Raw genomic sequence first — 26,138 nt, 5'->3', positions numbered from 1 at the left:
GTGACCGTAAGTAACCACATGAGCTCCTTCCTCTTTCCTTCCTTTCACTGGCTAACCTACATACATAGTATCTTGATGTGACAGGTGCTGCTGCAGCTGCAGATATTTCCTAGGCCTCTGTTCTGATCTTCAAAGTCTGGTAGAGTCTCTTTTGCTCTTGCTGCTTTTCTAAGTGCTTATAAAACCAGCTGTCATTATGGGGCCTCTGAAATGAAATTCAGATATATGAAGATTTACTTTATCCAACACAAAGAAGGGTCACACAGACTCTGAACAGAAACCACTGGCATGTTTCAGAGGCTGAGTACAGTCCAGGAACACTGGAGACTGTGTCATGGAAGAGTTCTATGTTAGTAAGCAGAGGTCGTTGAGAAGAGACTGCTTAAAAAGCAGGGACTGCACCCATCTACTGCTACTGACAGTGTTTCTTTCTACATGGCTGGAGAAACAGCTGTTCCTACAAATAATCTCTATCACACTTTTACCAGGAAGTTGCTTAACATGTATCTGAAACTAAGCGAGTTCAAATTCAGCTCATTTCATTTCAAGCCAACTGCTGTTTCTATGCTGCTCAGTGAGCACAACTCATTCAATTTAATTTTGTTACAAACAACAAGATAACTAATAACATACACTTTAGAAACCCTCCCTATCCTAGAGCAAGATTCTTTCCAAAACCACTACAACGTACAGCTACAAGCAAAAACTCTCCACTCTAGTCTGTTATCCTGTCTCAGTGCTGCATCTTTGGGAGGAAATAACCCATCGCCTCAGAAGCCAAGATTTGAATTTATAAGGTCAAACCAAACAAGGCCATCTTTTGGGACATGTATGGTGAGTTAATAATAAATAGAGAAGGCCATGCATCTAATGAAATAAAATAATGATCACAAGTGGAGATTTCTACAGACCTAAGGTGTCTAATTGGCAATTAAAAGTTAGGCATGTGGGTAGATACTTGAAAATTCCAGTTGGCCTCAGTCTTACCTTTTTATGACCTAAATGCTTTTCTGAAATTGATGTCAAGAAAGCAAGACTTTACTGACCTCAGTGGGAGAAAGATCTGTCCTTAAATTTTTTAGGCGTAATGGTTTTCAAAAAAAAAGCTAGAAATGAAGATAAACCAAAACTACAGCCCAAGACCCCAAAGCTCTGAGGAACTTCTAATTGGAGCACAAGCTTTGGAGTCGGGCTCTGATCTGAATGGAGCGTACCCAAACCTCGGATGAGATCTCCTGTGAATGTTGAAGAAAATTGTGTTTAGATCCAGATTCAGACTTTGCAACATAGGGCCCATCTCCTAAAATAGCGTAGGCGAAGGCCAGACAAGGCTGCCTGCTGTAAAAGCAGACAGAAAGCCCCCAACCAACTGTATGCTCTGAATAGACCAGCTGTCTGTGTACAATGGCGTCAACATGACATGGGTGAGCCCACAAGGAGGTGTCTGTGGTAAATTGGTTTGAAACAACAGAAAGCAGTGTGTGTCCTTTGTAGCGCAACAGCACAAAGTTAATCTGTGGCTGCTGCGAAACAACAGCTAGTTCATGTCTAGGGCTGCAAATGCAGCTTCTGCAGAGCAGCTTCTTACAGCTTTGAAATCTAAGTTCTTACTTGTTCCTGCTTATGGCATATCAGCTTACACACCCTGTCAGCACCTGCCAGTTCTCAGTTGTCACCTCTCCTTCACACCTGGAAGCTCACACTGCCAGTGCATGATTGGCACCAGTTGAATTACAAATAGGTGATGATGTTACATGCCCCAAATGAATCATGTTTGATACTGCAGATGCTTGCTTAGGAGTCATCAACACTGCAAAGAGAGTGATGTTTGCACCTGGAAGACCATCTACAAAACACATACTAGAGTGATGAAGCATGTAGTTTATTTATGGTGCACTCCACCTGGGAAGTAAAGCATGTCTTATATACCCGAATGAATATGCCTCATCCATACTGTGTGGTAGGAATTACTGCTTAGATATTGCACATGAGAAAACCAAATCCACAGAGATGTGAGTTATCCCCCCATCTTGTCCTTTCATGTGCCCCCTGCACAAAAGTCAACAACAGAAATAAGAATGGAAATACTTCCTGGTTTAAAACTTTGATCGATGCTGCACATGAAATGTCTATTTTTTCAAGTCATAATGATCATTCATGAGGAAAAAAAACGTAGTTGTGCCTCCCTTGGGTCTCTTTTTCCACCATGCGTTCCCGTTGAGGATCTTTGAGTGCTTCACAGGGAGCAGTGCATCTCTTAGTCTATGAGAATCATTGAGTTTTCTCTGACTCTTAGGAAGCTCTTATGGCTCCCCAGAGAGAGATACAGGCATGGGTGATGCAACAATGATAATTCATAGCTTTGAATGGTTTATTCCAATGCAAAAATAGTTTTTTGCAAAAATCAGCCTTTATTTGGCTGCAGTGCTGAAGAGTCGTGTCCCTCTAGTGGTTGCCTCCAGCTCTTACTTCCAGCGGAAGGTTATTAGATGTGTTACTTACTGCTACTTACAGCAGCTGCAGTTCAGTGAGGTGAAGGTCTGCAATTCTGTGTGGAAAAGCAATATGGTACCTTGCTCCATTGATCACCTCAGTGAGCTACCTGCCTTCTGGTTTCCCACGAACCCCCTGCACAAATATGGCTTCCTTTGCCACGAGGTGGGTGGACAGTAAGCAGAAAACAGGAAGGCAATGGAGCTTGGCCCCACTTCCCAGCTGTGCCAGGCAATATGACTGAAGCTGGCACCATCTCTCATGGCACGTGGAGGGAGCCGTGACTTTCAGGGAATGTTCTGTGGGACTGAAGCCTTGTGGATGCTGTGTGCGAAGAAATTGGGCTGACAGCCATGTCTGGCTTGGTGTGGGGGAGGGAAGGAACAATACTTGAGCTGTCTGTGTAAATTAGTTCCTTGCCAGTTTCTCATTGTTCTCACCGCCACCCAAGAGGATGAACAACATCAGAACCAATCAATAATCAGCAGCTAGATATCCAAGTCCTTAAAGAGTCCAAGACTGCACTTGGTCCACACTTCTGTGTGTTGAAAGGCAGCGATAAAAAGCCTCCTGTCAATAATTACATGACTATGGCACCAGAAAACTTTAACTGCAGTATTAAAAGCAATTCACTGCTGAAAATCATGTTTACCTTTTAAATTCTCTTGTCTGCAGCAGTTAAGTAAAGAAAGAAATTAAACAATGACCTAATAGATGCTTTAGATTTCTTTTTTCTTTAATCTTTATTGGTTTTAAGAAACGGTAAGAGAAATACTGTGTAAAAGCTTATGCGAGAGCCTTAGAGGCCGAGCCATTCAGGCCGAGCAGGGCATTCCTTTGAAAGGCATGGCAACCCAAAGCAAGTATGTCAAACCCCTGCCAGCTGGGGCTGCTGCCCCGGCAGCCGGACAGTGGGCTGAGGGGGCCAAGCAGGCAGTGGCAGCTGGCAGAAGTTCAGAGAGGCTAGAAATAGCAGGGAAGGCTGAGAGAGAGGACTCGGGGACTGGAAGGAGCCAGTGAGAGAAAGCGCTGACAGCAAAGGGGAAGGCAGGACAGGAAAGAGGTGCTCTGGGGCCAAAACACCTTGCTACACCTCTGGGTTATGGTCCTAACCTGGTGTTTTAGCTTCCAGTTTAGTTACATGGAGAATATATTTTCATTGCAGTCAGTCTAGGCTTTGGTAACCTGGATCTGCGTATGTCAGTTGGCCTCATCTAGCTTTGTCGTCCCTGGGTCTCTGGGGAAGAGTGCCTCAAGCACGCCTGGGAGGACGTCTCTGGGCGGCAGTCAGCTGAGCTAATATTGGTCCCGGGAGCAGTGCGAGAGCTGCCAGCCGGGGGAACTGTGGCAGAGTACTGGAGGATGGTCAGCACCCAGATGAGTCAGTTTGTGTCCTTGCTGCAAATTGAGCAGCTTTTCACAGCGAAAACAGGATCTAGCCTATACTCCCAGCCATACCACTAAACTCAGTCTTTGTGGGCAGACCAGAGAAAAGTGGAAATAAATTTTGCAGAGGATGTCAGGCTCATTCTGCAATGTAAACCCCAGTTCAGCTACATCATGCAAACACCACACGCACATATATATGATTGCATTGGTAGAAAAAGTGTATCTGAGTATCACAGCTTTTTGCAGGGTATTACATATCAGCTTGTCAGCACATCTGTCTTCATAGCTGGAAGAAATTGTTGAAGGAGGTAAAAGAACAGGAACCAGCCTGGACTGTGATCCTTCACAGTGTTTAACAGGGAAATAAGAGAGCCATAAAGTATATTATGCTACTGCCATTTCACAGTGCCCTTTGTTCTGGCTGTGACTACAAGACACTATCTGAGACTCAAAAGTTTTACCATTGATAAATTAATTGAGTGTGGTTGCTGCTAGTTGTTACAGTCTGGAATTACTTCTGAATGAAATGTTACCATGCACACACAAACACACAAACAGGCACGCTTTTGGAGAAGCAGCTTGTTAAATCTCTGTAACAGTACCACAGTTTGAAACAGCAGTAATTGCAAAGAGGTTAAAAAAAAGGATTTATTTTTAAAATGACAAACTGTAATGGACATCCAGAGGGAAAGTCAGTGAGGATAGAACAAAACACACAGAATAAATGAACTGAAAGAATAGAAGGAAAGAAGAATTAGAGAGCTGGAGAAGTGAGGGAAAGGAACCCAAGGAAAAGAGGCAGAAAAGGCAGCAAAATGAAGAAAAGAAAGAGATGTCAATTCAGGACAGCATGACCACTAAATGCAAGGCTTGAAAATAAGTCAGACAAGAGCAATGTCATGCAGACAGCTGTAAATTATTTTTAATTTGTGATGGAGATTACTGAAGTTGATTTTTCAATCCTGTCCTGTTTTTGAATCATGATAAAAAAATCATCAAAAAAAAAAAAAAAAGAGATGAAAACCAGGCCAGTATTTATAGTAAGCAAAATGTGCATCAAATAGCAAATGTTACAAAAGCTCTTTAGAAAACTCAGCCTAACTGCAATAGGATCTCCTCATTTCCTCATCAGCATCACTGCACTTTCCTATACAACATCCCACCCCCTTGCCTTGCTGCCCTGTTTACCTCTACATGGCTTTTGTTCAAAGCCTTCAAACTCTCAATTTCTAAGCAGTTTCCACAGTAAATGGGCAGCAGTCCCTCAGGACAGGAGGGCTCCAACTCCTGCATGATTCAGAGATTAAACTGTTGTAGCACTGGACAAGATGTGTATTTATCTATGCTTGAAAGCATTTGAAGATGCAACAAATACTCAAACTCTCATTCCTCATCAGTCTCAATTGCACCTCAGTTTGTACTAGACAGGATAATTACCAAATGGGGGCAAAGTCAGGCAAGAAATCTCATGCACCTCTGTATGGAAGACTGTGAATTTAAACAAAGCACCTTTCATCTGTTCCCTAGTTGCAGTCAATATCTAGACATAGAAACACAGAGCCTGGGGAACTGACACTCCAGAAATGCCACGCTGACAGAAAATGGATAGTGTTTTTTCTCTGTAACCAGTGGAGTCAATCAAGTTTCCATCATTAACTACAAAGCGCCTAATCCTCACTACATGAAGGACAATTTATAGCAGTATGGTATTGCAGAAGAGTAATAAAATGGGTGTAAATTGCAGTAAAGCCTGCTCTAATGGCCCTTATATTGTTATAGTGATGCAGAAAGCCTTGAATATTATTGACTCCTTGGGTAAACACCCTCTCCCAGGTCCTTGCAGAAGTCATTGATAACCCCAGGGCTTGTCCCCATCCACCAGATGGAGTTACTGTCCTTTGGGCCTATTGGAAGTTTCAGGTGAGCACTGTCTAATTTGCAAAGCCCAATAACAGCCAGGTCTGGCCAAGGCTTGAAACTATTGAAGGTAGCCCAGTTAATCTGGCCTGAGCTGGGAGTGGAAATGTCTGCCCAGTATTCATGGCTGGTAGGACTGTGTGGAGAGCATTTTGCAGCTGGGAAGTTGTCACACCCAGCTGGAAGAGGTGCTTGCACAGCCTGAGAATTGGGCCCACAAGCTAGATGGGTGATGACTTTGGTCACAAGAAAAGAAAAATAGCAAAGGTGGATGACATTAGCTGAGTTATTTGCAAGCTACAATTAGCCCATTCATTCCAGGGTCAGCTTCCAGCTCCATTGCAACAATATCCAGCTCCCAAGGCAATTCCCCAGTACTGCATGGTTCTGACCTGCAAAGCACAGTAGCCAGCTCCTGTGACCACAGATCATAAAGTTGCCTTACAGATAAAAATTATGGATGCATGCATTTCCTTCCTGAGGGGAACAGCTGTGCTATTGCAAATAAATTTGTTTAAAGATCCTCGTCAAATGAGTCAGTTTAAGATCATCAGTGTACTCCATTCCTGAATAGCGCAGACGTGATCTTCTGCATTGTAGAGTGGGAGGATACTTTCCCTGTTTCTGGACTTTGTGGTTGAAGTACTGGGATGCTTTCGGATTAGATTTAGGAATATACTCTACTACTGATTCACAACTCCTTTTTGTTCCTTCGATAGCTTCAGAGATTTTCTGAGGCTTGGCATCCAGTGTTCAAATTCTTTCTAATGAAGAGCCTAAGATAACAAGCTTTAATGATGATAAGTAGTACAAATTGCAGAGTATGTGGTAATGCAGAAGAGTTCCACTGAGTAACTGTATTTTTGAGCAACTTAAATTATCTCCCAAACATTTCTGCAATATTGTAGTTCAATGTCTTTTTAAAATGTCATTGCAGCTAGACTTAGTTTTACTAGTTTCTTGTGCATGTAAAAGAGAAAAGAAGGAAGATAGAACATGCTCATGGAAACTTTCAAGTTCCTCCCCCAGCTCAGATACCACTGTGAGAAGTATGAGAAACTGAAGAGAACAGTATAAAATTCTCCCAACATCCTTTGCACTTGCAAAATTAGAATGGAATTCTTCATCTAAAATGGTTATGTGGCGAGATTAATGGTACTTCCTGCTTCTGGCAGGGTTAGAAGCATTGCAAGAAAGATGTCTCTCCTGACACTTCAGTACTTCTGCATTCACTGTTGGGGGTATTTATGCATACACAGTAAACACAGAACGAGCCAACTCAGTGAACCTTAAAAATGGTTGATTTGCATTATGGATAAAAGTCAGAAAGTATGTGAACAGCAGTGCTCTGAGAGTCTGGTGCTAATTTGAATAATATTCCGAAACTTTATTTTGCTAAGTGTCATTCAGGAGATTTGTACAGAAAGCATTATTAAGATAAAACTTGCAGATAACATTATTCTTATTTCCTCTGATGTATGCAGGAATTGATAACAAGCTGATTGCCTCCTTCTGATGGATGATTACACACAACAGATGTTTTAATTTGATTATATCTGAGAGATAAGCTGTGTTAAGTCCAAACACTTTTTATGAGTCTTTCAAAATATTTTGCAATGAATGTAACCTTTTGTAAATGTCCTTGCTTGAGGCTGCATGTGTTTTTATAATAGTGCAAATTATTAGTAACAAGTCCAAACCAATGATTATGAGGCAGAAGGAAACTGCATTTAATAGTAGCTGTAACTCTGTGCTCTCTGATAACCTAAATGAAGAGAGAAATAAGATGCAAGCAGCCACACAAGGCACAGTAGTTGAACTACTAGTAGTAGTAGTTTAGTCTGTAGATGACTGTATGTTCTTCTTCAGCAATAAATGGTGCACAAGACATGCAGGCTTTTTGTTAAGAATGATGAAAGGCCAATACTCCATGCCAAGCATCCTGAATTTGAAAATTAGCTGGCAGATGTCAGCCTCATGAACAGTGCACTGTAGAAAGCAGAAGTTTTGGCCTGGGAGGAATACAGGGTTTCAAAATTTGGCTTTGATTTGAACTGAAATATCAAGATTTCCCTGAAAATAAACCTCTTCCCTCACTTTAGTGAAATCAAGATGTCGTATGTTGCTCCCGTGTTTTGTTTTTATATGTAAAATGGGGAGAAAAAATTCAGAACTAATTGGTTGCATCACAACAAAAAAAGATCTTTCATTCCAAAAATGTCCACATGGGATGTGTCAACTTTGTCAAAAAGATTTCCCAATTTTCTTTGAAGGTAATTATGACAAAACTTACTCAGAGTCATAAATATCAGCATACTATGTTCCTCATTGCCTCATTTCATTCCAGACAAAAATCACAGGCAGAAATCCCAATGTTTGCCAATCAGTAAAACATCTTGTAGCTTATGTTATACAATCTGTACAGTTCAAAGAACATTTTCATTAGGATTCATCTCACCCAAGATCAGCTGCCCAAAAGCTAGGTGTCTGGGCCAATTATGCTATTGCTAGCTCATATCTCTAGAGGTTTCTAAAATAGCTAGAGTCTTCTCCATCCATTGATGACAGAGGGTCTTTAGGTGACCTAATAGCTTGCTGCCCCTGTAAGGGGTAGTCCTGCTCCTCCAGCTGTTGTCCTCTATCCTTCGGTTCCTGAACCTGATCTGGGACTAACTCACTATGCAGTCGAATAAATGTGGTTGTTCCTTTCCATAGCAGGAAAGCTGTTAGGTTGTCTCAGGCACCTCCTGGAGCCTCACTTTGGGGCTAACTTTTAGAGAGCTACAGTCAAGTGAGATGTTTTCACCCCAAGCCATGTACGTCAGCTTCATATAGGCATAAACACTATCTTGTGTTGGTGCAGCTGTATAGGCCTTCTATAATTTGGAGTCAGTGGATCTCAGAAATAGCTTGTTGAGGAATTCTTAAACTAAGCAACACCGGACCTAATAAACTAGTCAAAATAATGGCTTTATGGGCAACCCAGTGGTTTGCAAGTAGAATGACTTTGGGCTAAAAGTGTATGTTACATACAGTGAAACTACAGTTGTAATAGCAATGCAAGTTTTGTGGAGGCTTGAAAGTGTTCTTCATATGAGAATAATATTGTAGTTTGCATGGAATTTTGACAGAAATATGATATTGCAAGCTGAGAAATGGTCGGAATAGGAAAGAGAGAAACCATTTGCTTTCTGTAGTTTTTATGGACTGTTATAAAAAGTGGTACCTAAAACTGCAGCAAGAAGCACTTGTGTTGTCTTTCGCTAGAAGGCCCTGCGGTTCAAGAGGTGTTAGCTTGTTTGTGTTCTGGGTATCTCTTTAGATCATTTTTGAGGCTCAGAAAGAAAACACACAATATTCAGTATTTCAGTATTTAGCCTTTCTGAGCAGCAAACTGAAATTAGCTGGCCCTTCCTTACCCAGTCAGGCTGGAATTAATTATTTACAGTTTCAATCTGTGGCTCTTCGAAGCTGGCTCTTTCTTACCTCAGTCAGGCTGAGGTTCACAGTTTCAATCTAGAAGTAATAAACTGCAGTCTGCAAAGAGGGAACTGGGAACTATGAATAAGGAAATGGAAAGAAATTATCAACTTAGCCTTGTTTTATATATTCTTGGTTGTCCAGGAAATCCTGATTAAACTGCATTTGGGCCCTAACAGGGCAGCTTATAGTACTCGAAAAGGCAGGACATGAGCTTTGTTATTCAGCCTGTCTAGGACAAGTCTGTGAACTGAAGTTTACTTCCACTTCCATGTGGACTTTTTGTGATAAAGTTATTTCTCCACTGAGGATATCCAGGTAAGATATATCCCCCCCTCCCCCCAAAAAAGTTCCTAAACGCAGGTACTGCTCGCATGTACTGTCTCAACACCCAAGTGCAACTGTACGCAATCCTCATTGTATGACGTTGTGAAAATAAAAGCAATGTTTATACAGAAAAATTAGACATCTGAAGTCAACATATAACGGACTCCTTGCTTATTGGGTTATCTAACGAGCAGCATCACGCAATATGACAGAGAAGAGCCATGCTGCTAGGCTGCAGTCAGGGATGTGAGACGACTGGGGTCCTGAGCTCTCAGATCTGAGGTCTCCCCAGAGCCCCTCTCCTCCGCTGGTCAGGAGGTCGCGGTGTGCGAGAAGAGCCTTGGCACTCACATCGGCAAGAGAGATCAGGCGCTACAGCAGCACAGCGTGAGGTGGAGGCCAGCTCACTGAATCATACCTGAATTTTGACAGGTTTGAATACTAACATTAAATCTGTATTTAATGGCTTTTTAGCTTCCTTATGTATTGGAAGTTAGTCATCTAAAACTAACAGGAGAGCTCAAGTGATATATACAGCCAACTTCCTAAGCAAACAGCAGCTCTTGACAGCTGCGTTGCTACAATAAACACTGATGGGGTTTGAGAAATGCTTTCATACAAATAAATTACTAAAAGCACAGGCAGTTTCTAGCATAGGATCGATGCACAGGAGCTGATAAGAATACTCCAGGTCTGCACTCAAAAGTGAATCCAATATTTCTTACCTGATCTGGAAGGTGGCAACTGTGTTTGAATGAATCTTGAGTGTATTTAGGGGTGCTGGGGGGAGGAAAATACTCTTGGAGGGTTTTATGGGAATTTGCACAATAAACTGGGACTGCACTGTGAAAACATGCATTTAGGGAGTTTTTAAAACTAAATTTACATAAAATCACAATGAGATTTTTTATGCCTGTTATAGGCCAATTAAATGCATTATGTAAACACTTCCAAATTCATACAGAGTTGATCTGGGACATTCAGAGCATGATTATGTATATTCCCCCTGAGGGCTTAGCCCTGTTTCTCAAATACCCAAATCTGTACCTCTAACTCATGCTGTAATCAAGACAAAAGTGAATCACCAAAATTTGAACAGGCATTCTGAAATTATCCCCATGTGCAGCAGTTTACTTTTCAATCAATGCCCAGCCATTTAACTCAGAGAGGCAGGAAGACTCTCAACCAAAAATGGGTCTCAAGACAATTCCTGGCTAGGCAGTGGCTGGATTTATATGGGCAGAAGGCACAGGCCTTATTCATTGTAAACCTGCTGTGGATCTAGTGTTTCTGTCACCTCTGTTTGGGCCATGCAAAACTGGCATCCCTGGTATGGTCCTACTCCCTGAATGCTCTGCGCAATTTCTTCTTTCTGAAGAAATCTCTGGCAAAAGCTGAACCTGCCCTAGAGAGGAAGGGAGATGAACTTCATCTGTGTCACACATGCAGGGCTTGGGAGCAAATGGTGTGCATCCAGCCTGTTTGAGAGCAAAATGCAAAAAAGAGGCAGGTGGCCAGTTGTCACAGTCTGCTTGAGCATCTGCAAGCTGAGCGCCCAGCTAAGTCCACGTGAACATTTCCTGTTATTACCCCGACTTCAGCCTCCCCTACCCCCTGCGTTAGTTCACCGGCGGGTTACATCTCATCTTTCTGATACCAGTCCTGCGGAGCACGAAACGGGCCCCAGCAGCACCGCTAAGGCCAGGGCTACAGATCCAAGGGGCAGCTCTGGAAAGCCCCCGTGCCACGACTGGGCCCTCGTCCGCTCGTGGGCACAAGGGAGGCAGCGCCGGGCGCCCGCGGCACGTCGGGGCCGGCCCGGCGCGCTCGGGGTGGGAGAGCCAGACCTGCGAGGGGCTGGCCTCTGGCAGATGATTGACACCAAACTGGGTGAGGTTTCGTGTTAAAAAAAAAAAAAAAAAAAAAAAAAGGGGGGGGGGGGAGAGAAAGAAAAAGAGCGAGCGCAGAGGAGGGGGTGAGCTGGAAGGGGGGAGAAGGAACTACCGTAAGAGCACGAAAGTCCTGCCCAGCTGTTTGCGAAGTTTAAGATTTCCTGTTTCCCCTGCAGCGCCGAAGTGAAGTTTTTAGTGAGTCACCCGCGGTCCCAAGCAGCAAAGCAGCGCAGCCCGCGCCGCCGTGCCAGCCCCGCCAGCGGCCTCCGCTGCCCGGCCGGCCCGGGCGCCCTCCGCGCCGCGCAGCGCCGCTCCGCGCCCCGCCCCGGCCTCGCTCTCTATGCGGCTGCGGCTCCGCGATGCCTGCCGGTCTGCCGAGGAGCCTGCGGCGGCTGCTGCTGCGCCTCGCCGTGTGGCTCCTGATGGGCAGCTCGGTGCCCGCTCTGCTTCGCGGTAAGTGCGCGCCGCTGCCCCGGCCCGGGTGCAGCCTGCGGGGCGCTTTCACTTGACAGTTGCTCGGCCGCAGGCAGGAGGGCTGCGAGGCAGGGGGAGGATTTGGTTGCTAAGAAAGTTTTGAAGCTAGTAACAAAATGGGGTGGGGGGGGGGAAGAGCGTGTTTATTTATTGCCCTGCTCGAAAGTTACCGGGGGAGAAAGGGCTGGGGGTCTCACAGCAGACAGTGAGGTCCGTCGGCGGAGGGAAGTGGGGGAGAAAAGAGAGAATTTGGCAGGAAATGCAACAGGGTCTTGTGCGGCCGGAGGAGCCGGGGAGGGCAGCCCGGGAGCTGCTTCCCGTGCCGTGCCGTGCCGTGCCGTGCCGTGCCGGGGGGAGCGGCTGCCCGGCGCTGCAGCTGCTGCAGCTTCCGCACCTGGGGGCGGCGGGCGCGGGGGCGGCCGGCCCGCACCTCCCGCCGCCCCCGCGCACCGCTTCCGCGCCGCTCGTGGCGATGGAGCCTGCTGGCTCCGGCCCGGCCCGGCCAGCCCGGCGGGGGGAAAGCGCCGTGGGCGCTGCGCGGCCCGAGCCCGTGCGCGCCGCCCGTCGGGGCTGAGGGCCTGTGCGCGCCCGGGGGGCGGCACTTACTTACCGCAAAGTAACTTTACGCGTGAGTTTCTGAGGCACTGCCCGCCGCGGAGTTAAGGCACGGTTGTGAGCAGCTGCATGGAGAGCAGCAGTCATTCTTGTAGCACGCAGTATCTTAAAGTGCTCATGTCGCTTAATTCACGTTTAATGATGCTTAACATCCCTTCTTCTGGCTGTTTTTATCAGAGCATCCCTAGACAGGTTTTTGCGGCTGTGGCTCGTATTGCTTTTCATGGACTAATTTGGAGTGCACCGAGAGGTTAAAGTGCCCCTGTGGAAAGAGGGTCCCTACTCTGAGGAGCTTTTGGTCCCAGTGTTACCCGTGCTAACCCGCATATGTGAACTCACATCTGTGCCTGCAAGGTTAGGCCCTAAATCACGTTGCAGCTCCATTGGTGAAGTTAAAAGGAGAACATCGTATCGCAGCAAAACTACATCTGAAACAGTTTGGAGTATTAAGCAGATTTCTGAGGTGCCTTGTGACACTGAATGTCTGGTTTTAGTCTTTAGGTAAGAAGTTCGGGCACCTGAGTCTTTTCAGGCTGTGCTTGGTGCTCCCGTTCTCCCCTGTGGTGCGTTCATGGCCAATGATGGTCTCAGAACGGTTGCTGAAAAATAACAACATCAACTAGATAGCTCTCACATAGCCACTGCAAGTAGCTATGTACATGACTAACTTCACACTTCATCAGTAATCCTGTCAAAGTCAACAGGCCTTACATACCTGTAAAGTTACTCATATAAGTTTAGGGCACATGAAAAAACAGCTTAAGAATAAGGCACTGTACTGTCCAAAGGCACAATATTTTATTATTATTTTAAATTTGAGGCATGCAGCTTCTTTTTGATTTTGGTATATATTTGTATTATTTATGATCAATATAAATCATACCCAACTAGTGATGGCTTTTATTTTGATCCTGGCCTAAAAAAAATTGCTGTAGATTCCTATCACACAAAGTTTTAAGTGCAAGAGCTCCACTGTTATTAAGCTGCTGTTCTGTTATTATCGCTTATGCTTTTTTTGCACAATCAGTATCGATAGTTTGAAACTACATATAAATTTTTTTGCTGGACGTATCTTAACTTTTTTTTTTTTTGATATCTTCTTTCTTATCATAGATCCAGTGAGGAAAAAATAGAGATTTCCTTCAAATTCAGTATATTTCCTGCTGATCTTCATCTACGCTCTACAGTAACCAAAATCAGATTGACCTGTTGACCGATAATCTATCTTATAGCTCCAAAGCTTGTTGAAAATTTCATTTTCATAATTATTATAGGATTAAGTGTGTAACAAGTTAGGATTGGTCAGAAAACAGCAGTTCTGTGGGGGCGGAAGGTGTGAGGTTTGGATATTGGTTGTTAGTTGTCATCAAAGTGAAAACTAGAGCTTCTAAATGTTTTTGGGAAAAAAAACAAAGCCCAGGCAGAGCTACTCGCTTTGGAATAATCACTAGCTCTGCAGCTGGGAGAGGATGAGGCAGAACAGGTAGCCGTCTCAGGAGAGCTTGCTTCCCAGGCATGCGTACTGACTACCTGCCATTAGTGGTGAGAGCGTTAATAGAACCTCAGTTAAAATTTCATCTTAATGTTCTTTCTAGCAAAATATTGGACAAGAACAGTATATTTACATAAAAACTCCGAAGAAAACCATGAATTCATGAGCGGCTCCAGTAGCAAGTATTTCCTTTGAAAAAGATGCTCTGGTGTCCTGTGCTAGACACAAGTAGTTGAAGATATTTCTGTAGACTAAAGGGACAGAATGTATTTTTTGGATGATTGTGACTACTACACTGATAAAGGGCAGAGCAAACCAGCAGTCACCTGCATAAGAAATGAACGCTGTTTTGTCTTAGTGAAATCAGAATCTGTAGTTTATATTTGGGGTATTAAAAACTTGAACTCGTGCTTTGGAATAATCTGTGTTATGATTCTTCTTTTCTGAATATCTGGGACTTAATTTCTCCATTCAACCAAGCTCTACTTGTATCATCTCCTCATTTTTTTAAATGCCATATTACAATCAGTTGGTTTTATAGTAACAAAATAAAATCAAATTAAGAGCTTCAGATAGTTGCAAGGGGGAAGTATGAGAACAAATATCTTCATAATGTGGTGGAACATGTTTGCAACACTCTCAGATCTAAAATACAATCCTACCCCCTGGTAAAGCTCTGGCAGATTTCCAGTTATTTCATGAGGGAAGTAAGAACAGGACTGAGGTATTATTGCATTTTCTTCTATGTATGGTGTATCCTTGAATTCAGAGTATTTTATACCTCGTACTTTGAAAATCACTTTTATTTAATTGCTATTTTGAGCTCTTTAGTATTAACATGCTTCTATAATATTCGGGTGGTGAATTCCATGTAGGAATGGTTACTATTAAAAAATGATGAGCCAAACCTCAGGCTATTGCAAATTAATATAGTTCCATTAACATCAATAGAGTTGCATAGAGTTATATACATTTCCTGAAGCTGTTTAAAAAGCAATTTGAAAAAAAGGCAATGAAATAATTCATTTTTTCATACTCATAATCTTATTTTTCACTTATATTTTATAAACACTTACTATTATATGACCTACCTTTAGCCAAACAGTGTTGCTTCAAAATCAACTACTACTTTCTGGGATGAGTTGTTACCTCTTCAGAGATGCAGCGTACTGTAGAGACGGCAGATAAGAGTCCTCGTTGTTACAAGGTTAACTCTGAACTTAAGAGCAAAGATGGTGTCAGGCTCTTACCAAAAGCAAAATTCTTTGTGGTTTTATTTTTCATAATTAGAAAGGAGCTTCCCTTTTGGAGGGGAGGAAAAAAAGAGTACAGTGTCATTGTGGTACCAATTGTTGATGTTTCCCGTGATCATATTTCCTCTGAAGGATATTTTTAAATTGATATTTTTGCATTCATGGCATAGGGACTTTTTCTTATTGTGTTGTATGTCTGTGCCATGTTCTGTTTGCTAGCCTTCATTTTGCATCACTGGCATTCCTCTGATCTCAGAAGATGTGTCTCTCACTTATGGTAGCAAGAATGAGCAAAACCAGTTGATTGGGCCTAATGTGTTAGTCTTAGATCCTGTATAGCCAGGTGTGTTTTACCAACTAGGTATGAAACATAAGCACTGATGTAATGACAGATTTTGATCTAAAAGTGATCCATACAGTCTCCATACTAGCTGGCATGGCTGCGGTGTGGCTCGGTGGCACAGGGAAAGCCAGGGCTTGCAGCTGCTTTTGTGACTCTGTGGTCTGGGGCTCGGCAGGAAGAGGGGAGACTTTGCGGTCGGTCCTCCCGCGGTCTGCCCAGGCCTCTCGGGCCATCCTGGCGAGCAGAGGAACGAAGGGATGTGCGGAGGCAGGGCAAGAGAACAGCGGGGCAGCATCTCCCTTGCCAGGCAGGAGCTCTCTGACTCCGGGGAATTGCCAGGTAGACAGATCCCAGGGACTTTGACTAGTTTGTGTTGCCAGACTGTTGCAAACTCAGTACAATGGACCAGTTCTGTGCACTTGTCGGAGTACAAGGGATTTCCAGCACAGAGTAGTGGAGAACCAGCCCCGTTGTGAAAAAGAAATTTGGTTGAGTCCCAGTTCAAGAGATTTAGTGCTGAGTTTTGGGTTTGCTTAATAGGACTTTAGTCTTAAATTTAGTTGGGGGTGGAGGGGGGCGTCTTTTTTTCATACAGGATAATGGGAACAGATTTTTTAAATTTTGTAATCAAGAATAAAATAACAAGTGGCATCAGTATCTTTGGGCCTTTTTAAGAACCTTAATCCTGGAAGATTAAAATAGTCCAAAATACATCAGAAGGCGTATGCCTTGTTTTCTGCAGATTAGTCAGAAGTCCTTCTGATGTTTAACTTTGCTGCCAGGTAGATGTGGCAAAAGTTGTATTAAGAAATAGTGGAGAAAATTCTTACTGTGGGGCATGTATTTCTATGACAGTGAGGAGTGGGCATGCGCACTGGGGCAGGGCATTGTAGCTTTGGCAAATGCCTTTGGACTGTTCCCCATTGTAAAGCAATGGGTTGGTACTGAGTATTTAATGATTGGGCTCTTGGTGACACAAGCTAAGTCTTAAACATGTTTTTCATGGTAGGGTTTCATTCTGGCATGAAGACAGAATGGCAGAACTGACGTTGGTCCGGTGTAAGCACTTATATCCTACTGCCTGAAAGAACGCAGATTTAGTTAGCGTGGAAATGTTTAGGGTGAGCTATGTAGAGAAAACAAACCATTTCAAACACTGTCCAGTGATGAAGACTCATCCAAATTAAGATTCAGAACTAACAACTCTCATCAGGACATGCTTAATTCTATTTCTGTTGGTGCCAATATGTCATCATTCGTCTGTGTCCCATTAACTTCCAGGGATTTAAGCAGCATTTAAAGTTGAGCATGTTTTAAGTGATATCTCTGCAGTCCAGGTTGATTCCTGAGTCAGGGACTAACGTCTTTGTTTGCATTGTTACAAAGTTTAGCAACTGTTTCAAATGTTAAGAAACAACCACATTGGCAGGAGAAATACTAGTTGCTCATTTGTCCATGTTTGTGCATATTTTTAATATGCTATTTCCTAGCTCTGAACTTTATTATAGTTGTTGCAGATGGATCTACCTGCCCTGTTTTCATATGGGTTTTAAAGCATTTCTACCTCTGGGAAGATCGTCTAGGCAAGGAGCAGTTTTCCTTTGCTCAGACAACTGGTATTTAGCAAGAGCTTCCTGCTGGCATTCATCCCTGAAGTTAATCTGGTTAAACTTAGAGCTGGTTGAGAATTTTTGACACTGTTTTTCATGGGAAAATGCTGATTTGTCAAAACTGAAACAATTTGTGGAAATGTACCAGTTTCCATTAAACTTTCATCAGGAAACTTTTTTTTTCCCCTAACCCAGGGTGGAATTTGTAATAATATGAGAGACAGAAAGAGAAATAATCATTAATCAATAATTAGAATAATCAGTGGTTGAGGATGGAAGAAAGGCAGGATCAAGTGCCTCCTCTGACTCGTAGAGTGCACATTTGAATCTAGAGCTCCCCCTGTCCACTGCCTCCAGGACACTGGCCGACAGTCTCTCTCTTGCTTTGCATGCATGCACGACACCCCCACACCCAGCACTTCAAATGGTGTTGGTTTCGTTCTGGCTGCGAATATGAAAATTCATGAAATGTTACAGTGTTTTGTGGGGCAGGAAAAACATTTCCCTGCCAGTGTTACTTAGGCTGATCTGTGACCATGCGTTCATCTTCCCTTTGCTGGGTGGGAATGGCATTGTTCAGAATGAATGGAGTCTTCTAGTGTTTGTTTCACACCATAATAATAAACAAGCCTTGTTCAGTATTTTGTGTCATGCAAAGGAACTACAATTTTTATTACTAACAGCCCTGATAGTTTGATTCCAGGATTCCAGTTCTCCACTCACCCAGAGTAGTATTTCAGCAGTAATCCCACTGAAATTAAGAGACTTCAGTAACAGATAGAAGATTCTGCCTCCTCTCACTTAAAGTATCCTTCAACTTGCAACCTGGCAGACACAGCATTACAATGACACTTAGGGTTGACTTTGCACCTTTGAAATGGTAATTTGAAACCAGAGGTGTTAGAAAGCTGTCTTCTATTTCCTGCATACATTCTGTTTGTACCCAAGGACTTTGGCCCAGATCCTCAAAAGAACTCAGTTTTCCTGCTCCGTAAGTAGATTTCTTAGTTTTTAAGGGAAGAAAGAAAGGCTTAGCAAGCAGCCAAAGCCCTAAGCTCAGCCAGTGATTTGAAAGTCACACCAGATTTTTTTCTGGCTTTTTTTGTAGTCACCAGTAATACAGCTTCTGAAAGATAACTTATGCTGTCTGTGCATTTGATCAGTTCCTCCAAAGCATTGCATTGGTATACCTGTGAGCTTAGTCTAATTCAGCATTTAAACTCAAAGACCTGGTCTGCGCCAAAGCCATTATAAAATCCATCTTGTGTTCCCAAAGCTGTGGTGGTCTGGCAGGGCATAGAGACTTCCTCCTGTTAGGAAAGCAAGTGAATTTGAACAGAACATGCTCAGAGAGCGGTGGGAAAGTTTCACAGAGTTACTCCTCAGAGCAGCATTTTCCAAGTAAAGACACAAGTGTGGTTCTTGCATGCCTGGGGCATTTAATGAGTCTCTTTAAAAACTAGCATTGTGCAAGTGGAACACATGCAGGATCAGACTGTCAGCTGGCATAAATCAGCACTACCCTGTTGAAGGCAAGGAACCTGCCCTGATTTATACCAGCTGAGAATCTGGCCATAGAATAAATAATAGGCAACTGTATGTTATGAGGTTGTAATTCCCTTGAGGGGGCTTTTGTGATATCAATCTTAGAGGAGCCAGAGTGATCTGGTTCTCTTTTTTTGGAGCAAGAGAGTCATTCGGCTGCAGTATTTTGAAGCGCTCAGAATTTTAGGAAGGAGAGATTTCATACAGTCGAGGGAAAGAGGATGCTTCCAGTCTTGTAGCATATCATTAAGGAATTTTGCTCAGGCAGAATTATAGGAGAAGAATTTGGGGGGATGGAGATTGATTGATTGGTGCATAGGCAGTCACAAAAAAAGAGAAATGTGTACAAGGGATGATTTTTCATTGAGACCAGGCCTTTCGCTCCAAAGCACTCATGTACATTTCCCAAACTGTATGAAAACTGAGGCTCCCTCGTCACTAACAAGTTGCTAGTGCTGGCATAATTAATAAGGAAGTGGAGAGTGGGAAATGAGGACTAAGGGGCAACCTCCTCCTCAGAACATGCATGTGACTTTTAATTTTTTAAGGTCTTATCCGAAAGATCATAAATAAGCTGGTATTCATTTTATTGACTCTGAAAGAAGGGAGGGTTCAGTTAGTTTTTCCAGGAATTAATTTGTAATTCTTCTGAGTCTAGGTATTTTATATGTGAGATACAGGTGAGACACCTCCCTCCAGTTTTAAACCTGCTGTAGATGCTGCAGCACTGAATGGGAGTAAGCGCACTGTACACATCACCTGTTGACACCGTTAGGTTGTGCCTGGGCCTTTTGGATGGAAACATGGTAATTTTGTAGATTTCATCTTACTATTATAAGGGCATTTTTAATGTTGCTGTACAGGAGAGTGAGCTTTGAAACAGACCACAGGTGGTCACTGATGAATTATCATTTTCAATCATTTTCAGAGAGAGAGAAGCAGGAGCGGCTGTCCAGGGTTCTTGTGTGTCTTGAGATGCTAATCTGGTCTGATCCTTGAGGTCTAATTAGTAGCTCAGATGCTATTGACAGCTCACTATATAAAGCAGCAGAGGTTTTAATAACATGGATGTAATACACAGGCAACAGTTTAAGAAAAATCTTAGGGCTCAGTAAGAGCTGAAGTTTCTCACCATTTTGTTTGATTAATCCCCTGTTTTTAGCATTACCTGGCTGCCCTGACCAGCCCTGTGGTCCAGCTCCCTGTTTGGGAGCTCTGTGGCTGGAGCAAATCTGAAGTCATAATAACAAGGCTTAACATGTCTTGTGTACTTTCAGAGTGCTCTAAGAGTGTCATATGTGTGAATACCTTCTGTCCATTAAGTGCATGTTTGGGGAAATATGATAGATGTAATTATACTTTTTCCTTTTCCACAATTGCTTTCTCCAGTTGTCTAGTCTCTTAAAATACTCCTTCAGTAGACAGAGTTAGTATCCGCTGTGCAATTTTTAGGCCACTGCTAAAGGGAGGACTGTAGCTACATGTCCATTCATTTCACTTCAACTCACTGTAAAGCTACTTATTAGCAGGGAGTAGCACTTTCTGTTATTCTGAGCAAGACTTTACATAATTGTAAGGCTGCTTTTTTTCACCTTTTACCCTAAGACGCGCTACATTATAAAAATATACACAATTAAGGATGTATCTTTTTAAATATATTATCAGTAATGACAAGGTGGAATGGCAGAAAAATCACATGTGGGAGTTCAGCATCCAGACAGCACTGAGTTGCTTCTGGAGTTCACATGATAGTTGGTCTCCCACTGCTCTCGGGATGCTTACCCCTTGGCTCCGTAACTATCTTAAACTCTCCTGTAACATGACTGTGTAGTGACTCCAAGGTGTCCTATTCTTGAAAAACTCACAGAAAGGGTACAGGAATGAAGAAGTAAATCTTTGTGTGCTTCACTAATGGGAAGAATTTAATGAGGTTTTGAACAGCACAGATTTGCAGTCTATATTCAGGAACCGTGAAGATTTCAAGAGAAGAGCTGTCACGTGCAGGTGATTGCTGATCCTTTATTTCCTCTGGCTGGTTCTGCCTGCAAACGTGCAGCAATTACCCTGTCTCATTTATCTCCTGCATACCAGGAGATCTGTGATTTTGCAGTGACTGTGCTGTGGCAGTTGGCCAGCTGCCGTGCTGCTTACCTTCTACCTCCCCACAGCTCCCATTACAGATTTCCACCGTTGCATTGCCTCCTTTTCCTCCAGTGGTTAGAGCTTTTGCCCAGAAAGTGGGAGGCCTATGGGCAAGCCAGTCCTCAGCCGCAGGGTATCTAAACCCCATCAGTGATGGGCTTTGATAGGAAGGATCCTTGCTGGCTGAGATTAGGCAGGGCTGTAGAGGTGGCACTCTGCAGAGAAAGGGTTGAAGTGTGTGCGGGTGGTCCCTCCGAGCATTTCAGAGGAGAAGAAAGCCTGTTCCTTGATGGATTCATTCATTATTCCAGCCCCTGCAGGGTGACTGATACTCTCTCCAGGGAGTTCACAGCACAACAAAGCCAGACTTTACATACAGAATTTTTTTTCTTAAACTGGGAACAACCATTTCTCATTCTCATGAAAAGATCAGAGAGGACCATGTAATAGTCATGACTTTGTAAGCCACTTTATTGAAGCTTTCACAGAGTAACTAGCTCAGCATTATGTGATTCTGGGCTATTGAATTTCCCTTCTTACCCTAAGTCTGTTCTTCCGTTTCTTCACCCAACTTTACCACAAGGGAACGCCTTGAGTCAAAAATCTGGGAAGCTAATCCTTTTATTGCATTTGTAGTATCCTCATCCGGTACGTATAATGCCAGGCCATTGGGCTTGCAAAGCTGACACAGCCCAAATTTGCATGTAAGCATAGCAATATCACATTGTCTGGTCATAACTAAAGACATATCTGCACTCTGTTTGCCTCTGGATGATAGGAATGTGAAGACATTCATCAGGAAGAGATGGGTGAACTATTCTGGAAAAGGGAATGCAACCTAAAGGTGTTTCCTCATCACTGTTTTTCCCTCTCCTTCAGCTTGTTTCTCACACACTCCTCACTTCTCACATTTTATACCTTTGCCTTCAAGTTTCTGCCTGGTGGGGTGCCTTGCTGTTTCCAGTCTTCCCTGAGGCCATACCATGAATCTTAGTGCAATCAGAAGCAGCCTAGAGCATGCTGTGTGTATGTGCCCCCTGCCTATAGTATATCTAAAAAATGATACACATGTGATTCAAATTAAATCAACAAAATCCAGGAGCATGAGATCCAGCACGAGGATCCAGGCATATTCCATGTAGATGTTGCAATGTTTCAAAACTGGTCGCTTTACCCCCAAAAGGAAGATTTCAAAGTATCTGTATGAGGCATGAAGGCTCCTTCTGCAGATGATGGAAGGAGTTAGAGGCTCATTCTTTTACATGGGAGGAGGAGGCAAGACTTGATTGTAACTTGTTACTGGATAAAGTTTTTGCATTGGGACCCCTGGTTAAAGCGATTAGCTAGGAAGTGAGAAACCTGGGTTCAGTCTCTCCTTAGCCATTAGAGACCCAAACCCAGATCTCCAGCTTCCCAGGTTTTCTTCCACTCTATTTCTTATGTCAGTCTTGAATTTCAGGACACTTGTTTGTATTTGAATTTCCACAATACAGACTTAAAATTAGACTAGTTCTCCTGCTTAACACATCATAAAATTAATGCACTGATAATTACAGTTTCTATGGACAGTTATAGAACTTGCGGGAAATGGACTCAGAGATTATTTTGACTCTGGACTGTTGTGATTGGGATACTTACCACATTTAGGTTCAAAGAGAGTCATAACCACTCTTATTTCTCAATAGGATTTCTGGATGATAGCCCTCTGGGCACCCAAGAATCCTCGTCAGCCTCATGTTGCTTCCTCTCTTGCATACCCTGCCAAGTTAAACGAGCTAGAATTAGGACTTGTTTTTTTTCCCCCATTCCTCTCTGATTAAGATGCTGTGTGCTAGGAGGTGCCAGGGAATGAGGAGGGCACAAGGTAGCTTTGTCTTGTTTCATCTGACCATGTAAGGCCTGACTCTTTCGTCACACAGTTGTCTACAAGTATATTATCCATGGTACAGCCAACTTTCACTTCCCTCAACTTGGCTTTTTTATTCTGGTGATATGCAGTGTGATTGTCAGATGCACACCTACTGGTGGTTTGAAATCAGAAACATATTGCTCTTCTGGTTGGTGAAGATGTGGAATGAATGCTAGAAGCAAACCACTAATTATTTGTAGTATCTTACCCTTCAAAGTTAATGACAATGCACCTTTGCCACTATCATAATCACACTTCTAGAAATAGAAGACACTGATACCTGCCTTTCCAAGCTGTAGCTTAGCATGAGGAGTTACAGTACCAGAACAATCATCACTTTTCTCTTTAAAGGGTGGATTTTGTTTTAAATTTCCATTTTATGCTTTTGAAGTGGAGGTGTAGGTAGCTTTGACCAGAGAAGTAATTTGCACCCCAGTGTCCTTAGGTCAGTGATGGGTTATGAAGGAGGTGGTACTGTTTGTTTAGGGAACCTTTTTGCATTTTTCAGCCATGTGTTTAACGTTATGGTTGCCTGGCTTTTGCAAATGACAGGCTCTTGGGGTTTGGCTGCTTGAAGGACGAAAGAATTAGGAATTGTACATGCAGCTGCTATTCCAGGGCTGGACACAGATTTGATCAGATATGTGGGCAGTTTGCCATACCTTAATAAGTTATCACACATCACATTAAACCTAAGTAACTGAGGGCATTTGCCTCAAGGCAAATGTAAGGTAATGTAACTCCGCTAAGTCTGTTATGCCAGAATGCTAAACTGTGGGTAGGAGAGCACATATGGAAATTCACCACAGTTGGTTGATGGAGAGCAAGTTGTTAAGCCATGCCAACTTGATCATTTTAGATTGTGCAGGGGGGTAAGATTGTGAAAGGTGAACAAACATCCATTCCAGCAATGAGAGCTGAAGGTGGACAAAATCACTCTGGAAACAAGATGTGCATTTTTAGCAAAGAGAATCATTTAATTATTAAGACTGGTGTCAAGGATGTGATGGACTTCCCAGTGTGAATCTCTAAATTGAGATTGGGTTCTGCTTTTCGAGGATGTATCCAAAGAAGTTAGGGCTTGATACAGAAATTGCTGAGTGGAATGATTTCACTTGTGCTGTGCAGAAGGCCAGGCTGGAAATATCATCCAGTTCTTCCTGATGTAGACTTCCCCTAAGACTGCAAATCTGTGAAGGAGCAGGTTACCTCCACCAGACTGGTTTCACTCATGTTCCTCAGAATTAGGACTAGCATCTCCAGAAACAACAAGCAGTTAAACCACTCTGCTAACTAACCCAGTGCAAGGACATTTCAAATATGCATGAATTATAAAATTTTGCATCCAAGGAATTTAAAAAATGTGTCTGTTCCTATAGAGTACTTTCCTCTGCTATAAACTAAGATATTATTGCATTTGGAAAGCTTAGAATTGTTCTGTTTTGTAAGAACACTTTTTAAAACGTATTTCATTCTACATGAATGCCATATTTGTGAATGATGCCAAACTGACAGTTTTAGAGAATGAGCTGCCCTTACCCCTGAACAGTTACACCAGAAACCGTAACAAAGCATTCAGCTGGCTCCTAACGTTTCAAGGGATCCTGAATGGTTGCTACTATGTCCATGTTATGCACAGCCTCCTCAATGACTGTTGTTGAAATACCATTTTCCTTGGCATTTGATGAAAATGATCACAGCATTTCATGGAAGCCTTCAGACATCCTGCAAACTACTACCAGTTTCTACAGTTGAATAAGTGCCCACCACATGAAAGATGATTATGTGCTATGACCAATGTCCAGAAACATTCAGTGACTCTAAAATGTTAAATATCAGCTGGTATAATTTGACGTAGCAGCACTCGGAAATCTCAGAATAACATCTGCTGAAGATCTTGTCTTATTAAATTTAACTAATATATGTGATAGTAAACATCTTGTGTCCTGTGCTAGCAGGATGAAGAATGTTAGGCTGTTGCCAGAAACAAATTTCATCATTTAAAAGTTTATGAAGCGTCATCGTATTTTGCTCTTCGTAGTTCTCTGTGGTTACAAGGAATCGTTGAAGTGATTGGCTGAAATTGTGAGGTATTGGGATGAAAATTAAGAAGCAAGGGAAGGTTTGCATCTGAGCTGCTTCTTGATATGCTTGCTCTTGTGTTTGTCTTATCTCTTCCTAGTTTCCTCCCTGAAACAATTCCTTCAACAGAAGTAAATGTTTTGTAGACATTTAAATGGCTTCTTCTTCGCAATGGTTCTTTCAGACAAGGCAGCTTGCAAGTGTATATGTGGACTTGGAGTGCTACTGAAATGTTAGGGGCATCATTAAGGTATAGTGCGGAGAAGGGCTTAAGCTATATCTTGAAAATCTGAAAATAGTGGTTTTATGGAAACAGTGTCAATCATGAAAGGCTGCTTTTTATTAAGTATCAGAAGCAACTGGGAGGGAAAAACCCTAAAAACCCAACTCTATCAGTACATTTCACATTCTGAGTTTATTTATAGTTTTATTCTGCCTAAATATGCAGTGTTACTGTTCATAAACAAATTGGAAGAGTCTGCAGTCTCTCACACATCTTCAGGCAGGTAGACTAAACATTTTAGACTGGCAAGTTCCTTCCCACAAGCTGTCTCTAATGTAAGATTGTCCTCGCGCTGTAATGGCAACTGTTTTGGTGGAGATAGCTGAAGCGCATTGGGCAGTGAGTGAAAATAGCTGCTGCATACAGTGAGAAATGTTGTGTTGCGTGTGGTGAGAATTGCTGTATTCACACATGCAGACTCTTTACTGTCCAGTGGTACTTTTTTACATGTGAAGGCTTACCTGCTGGGCTCTGCATACATCCAGAAGAGACTGTGTCCTAAAAATACTCAGCTTTATAGTATAGTGAATGAATTCCTCACATTTGTGGGTTAGAAATAATGTCAAAGTCAAGGACCTGTCAGTGTGCTTTCAAGAGTGGTATTTATGGGTGAAACACCTAATTATTTCAGAATGGGCAAGCTTCACCCATGATTTTTATTTTTCTTTACCCCTGGTAAAATCAAAGAGAAGGCATCAAAGAGAAATTAAGAAGCTAACTTACTCTTTCCCGTATTTCAGCAGGATGATATTACAGCTGCTGATTCACAGTCTCAAAGGTAACTGGAGGGAGTCATTTGCAAATGCATTAAAAGGAACACATAATACCTGGGGGACATGCTAGCAAATTTACCTTTGGCAGATAAAGGACATATTGCCACATACTTCTCCAC

At 42.8% G+C, this 26,138-nt stretch overlaps 1 protein-coding gene and 1 long non-coding RNA gene across 2 annotated transcripts in view; both read left to right on the top strand.

The window, feature by feature from the left end:
- Positions 1–11,544: 11,544 nt before the first annotated feature.
- TGFBR2 (transforming growth factor beta receptor 2) overlaps positions 11,545–26,138 on the top strand; it is a 62,848-nt gene continuing 48,254 nt past the window's right edge. The window contains exon 1 of the mRNA XM_064506139.1: positions 11,545–11,951. Within this exon, the coding sequence (XP_064362209.1) occupies positions 11,858–11,951 (94 nt within the window). The 5' untranslated portion in view covers positions 11,545–11,857. The remainder of the gene's footprint in view (positions 11,952–26,138) is intronic.
- On the top strand, positions 12,400–14,500 carry LOC135327460 (uncharacterized). Its single transcript, XR_010387605.1, has 2 exons — positions 12,400–13,088; positions 13,701–14,500. It is a non-coding gene; the product is annotated as an uncharacterized LOC135327460 (long non-coding RNA).

The sequence above is a fragment of the Dromaius novaehollandiae genome, chromosome 2 (assembly GCF_036370855.1).
Source record: "Dromaius novaehollandiae isolate bDroNov1 chromosome 2, bDroNov1.hap1, whole genome shotgun sequence".
In the NCBI taxonomy this organism is placed as follows: Eukaryota; Metazoa; Chordata; class Aves; order Casuariiformes; family Dromaiidae; genus Dromaius; species Dromaius novaehollandiae.
Note: the sequence above shows the minus strand (reverse complement) of the source record. Positions and strands in the feature narration are given on the sequence as shown.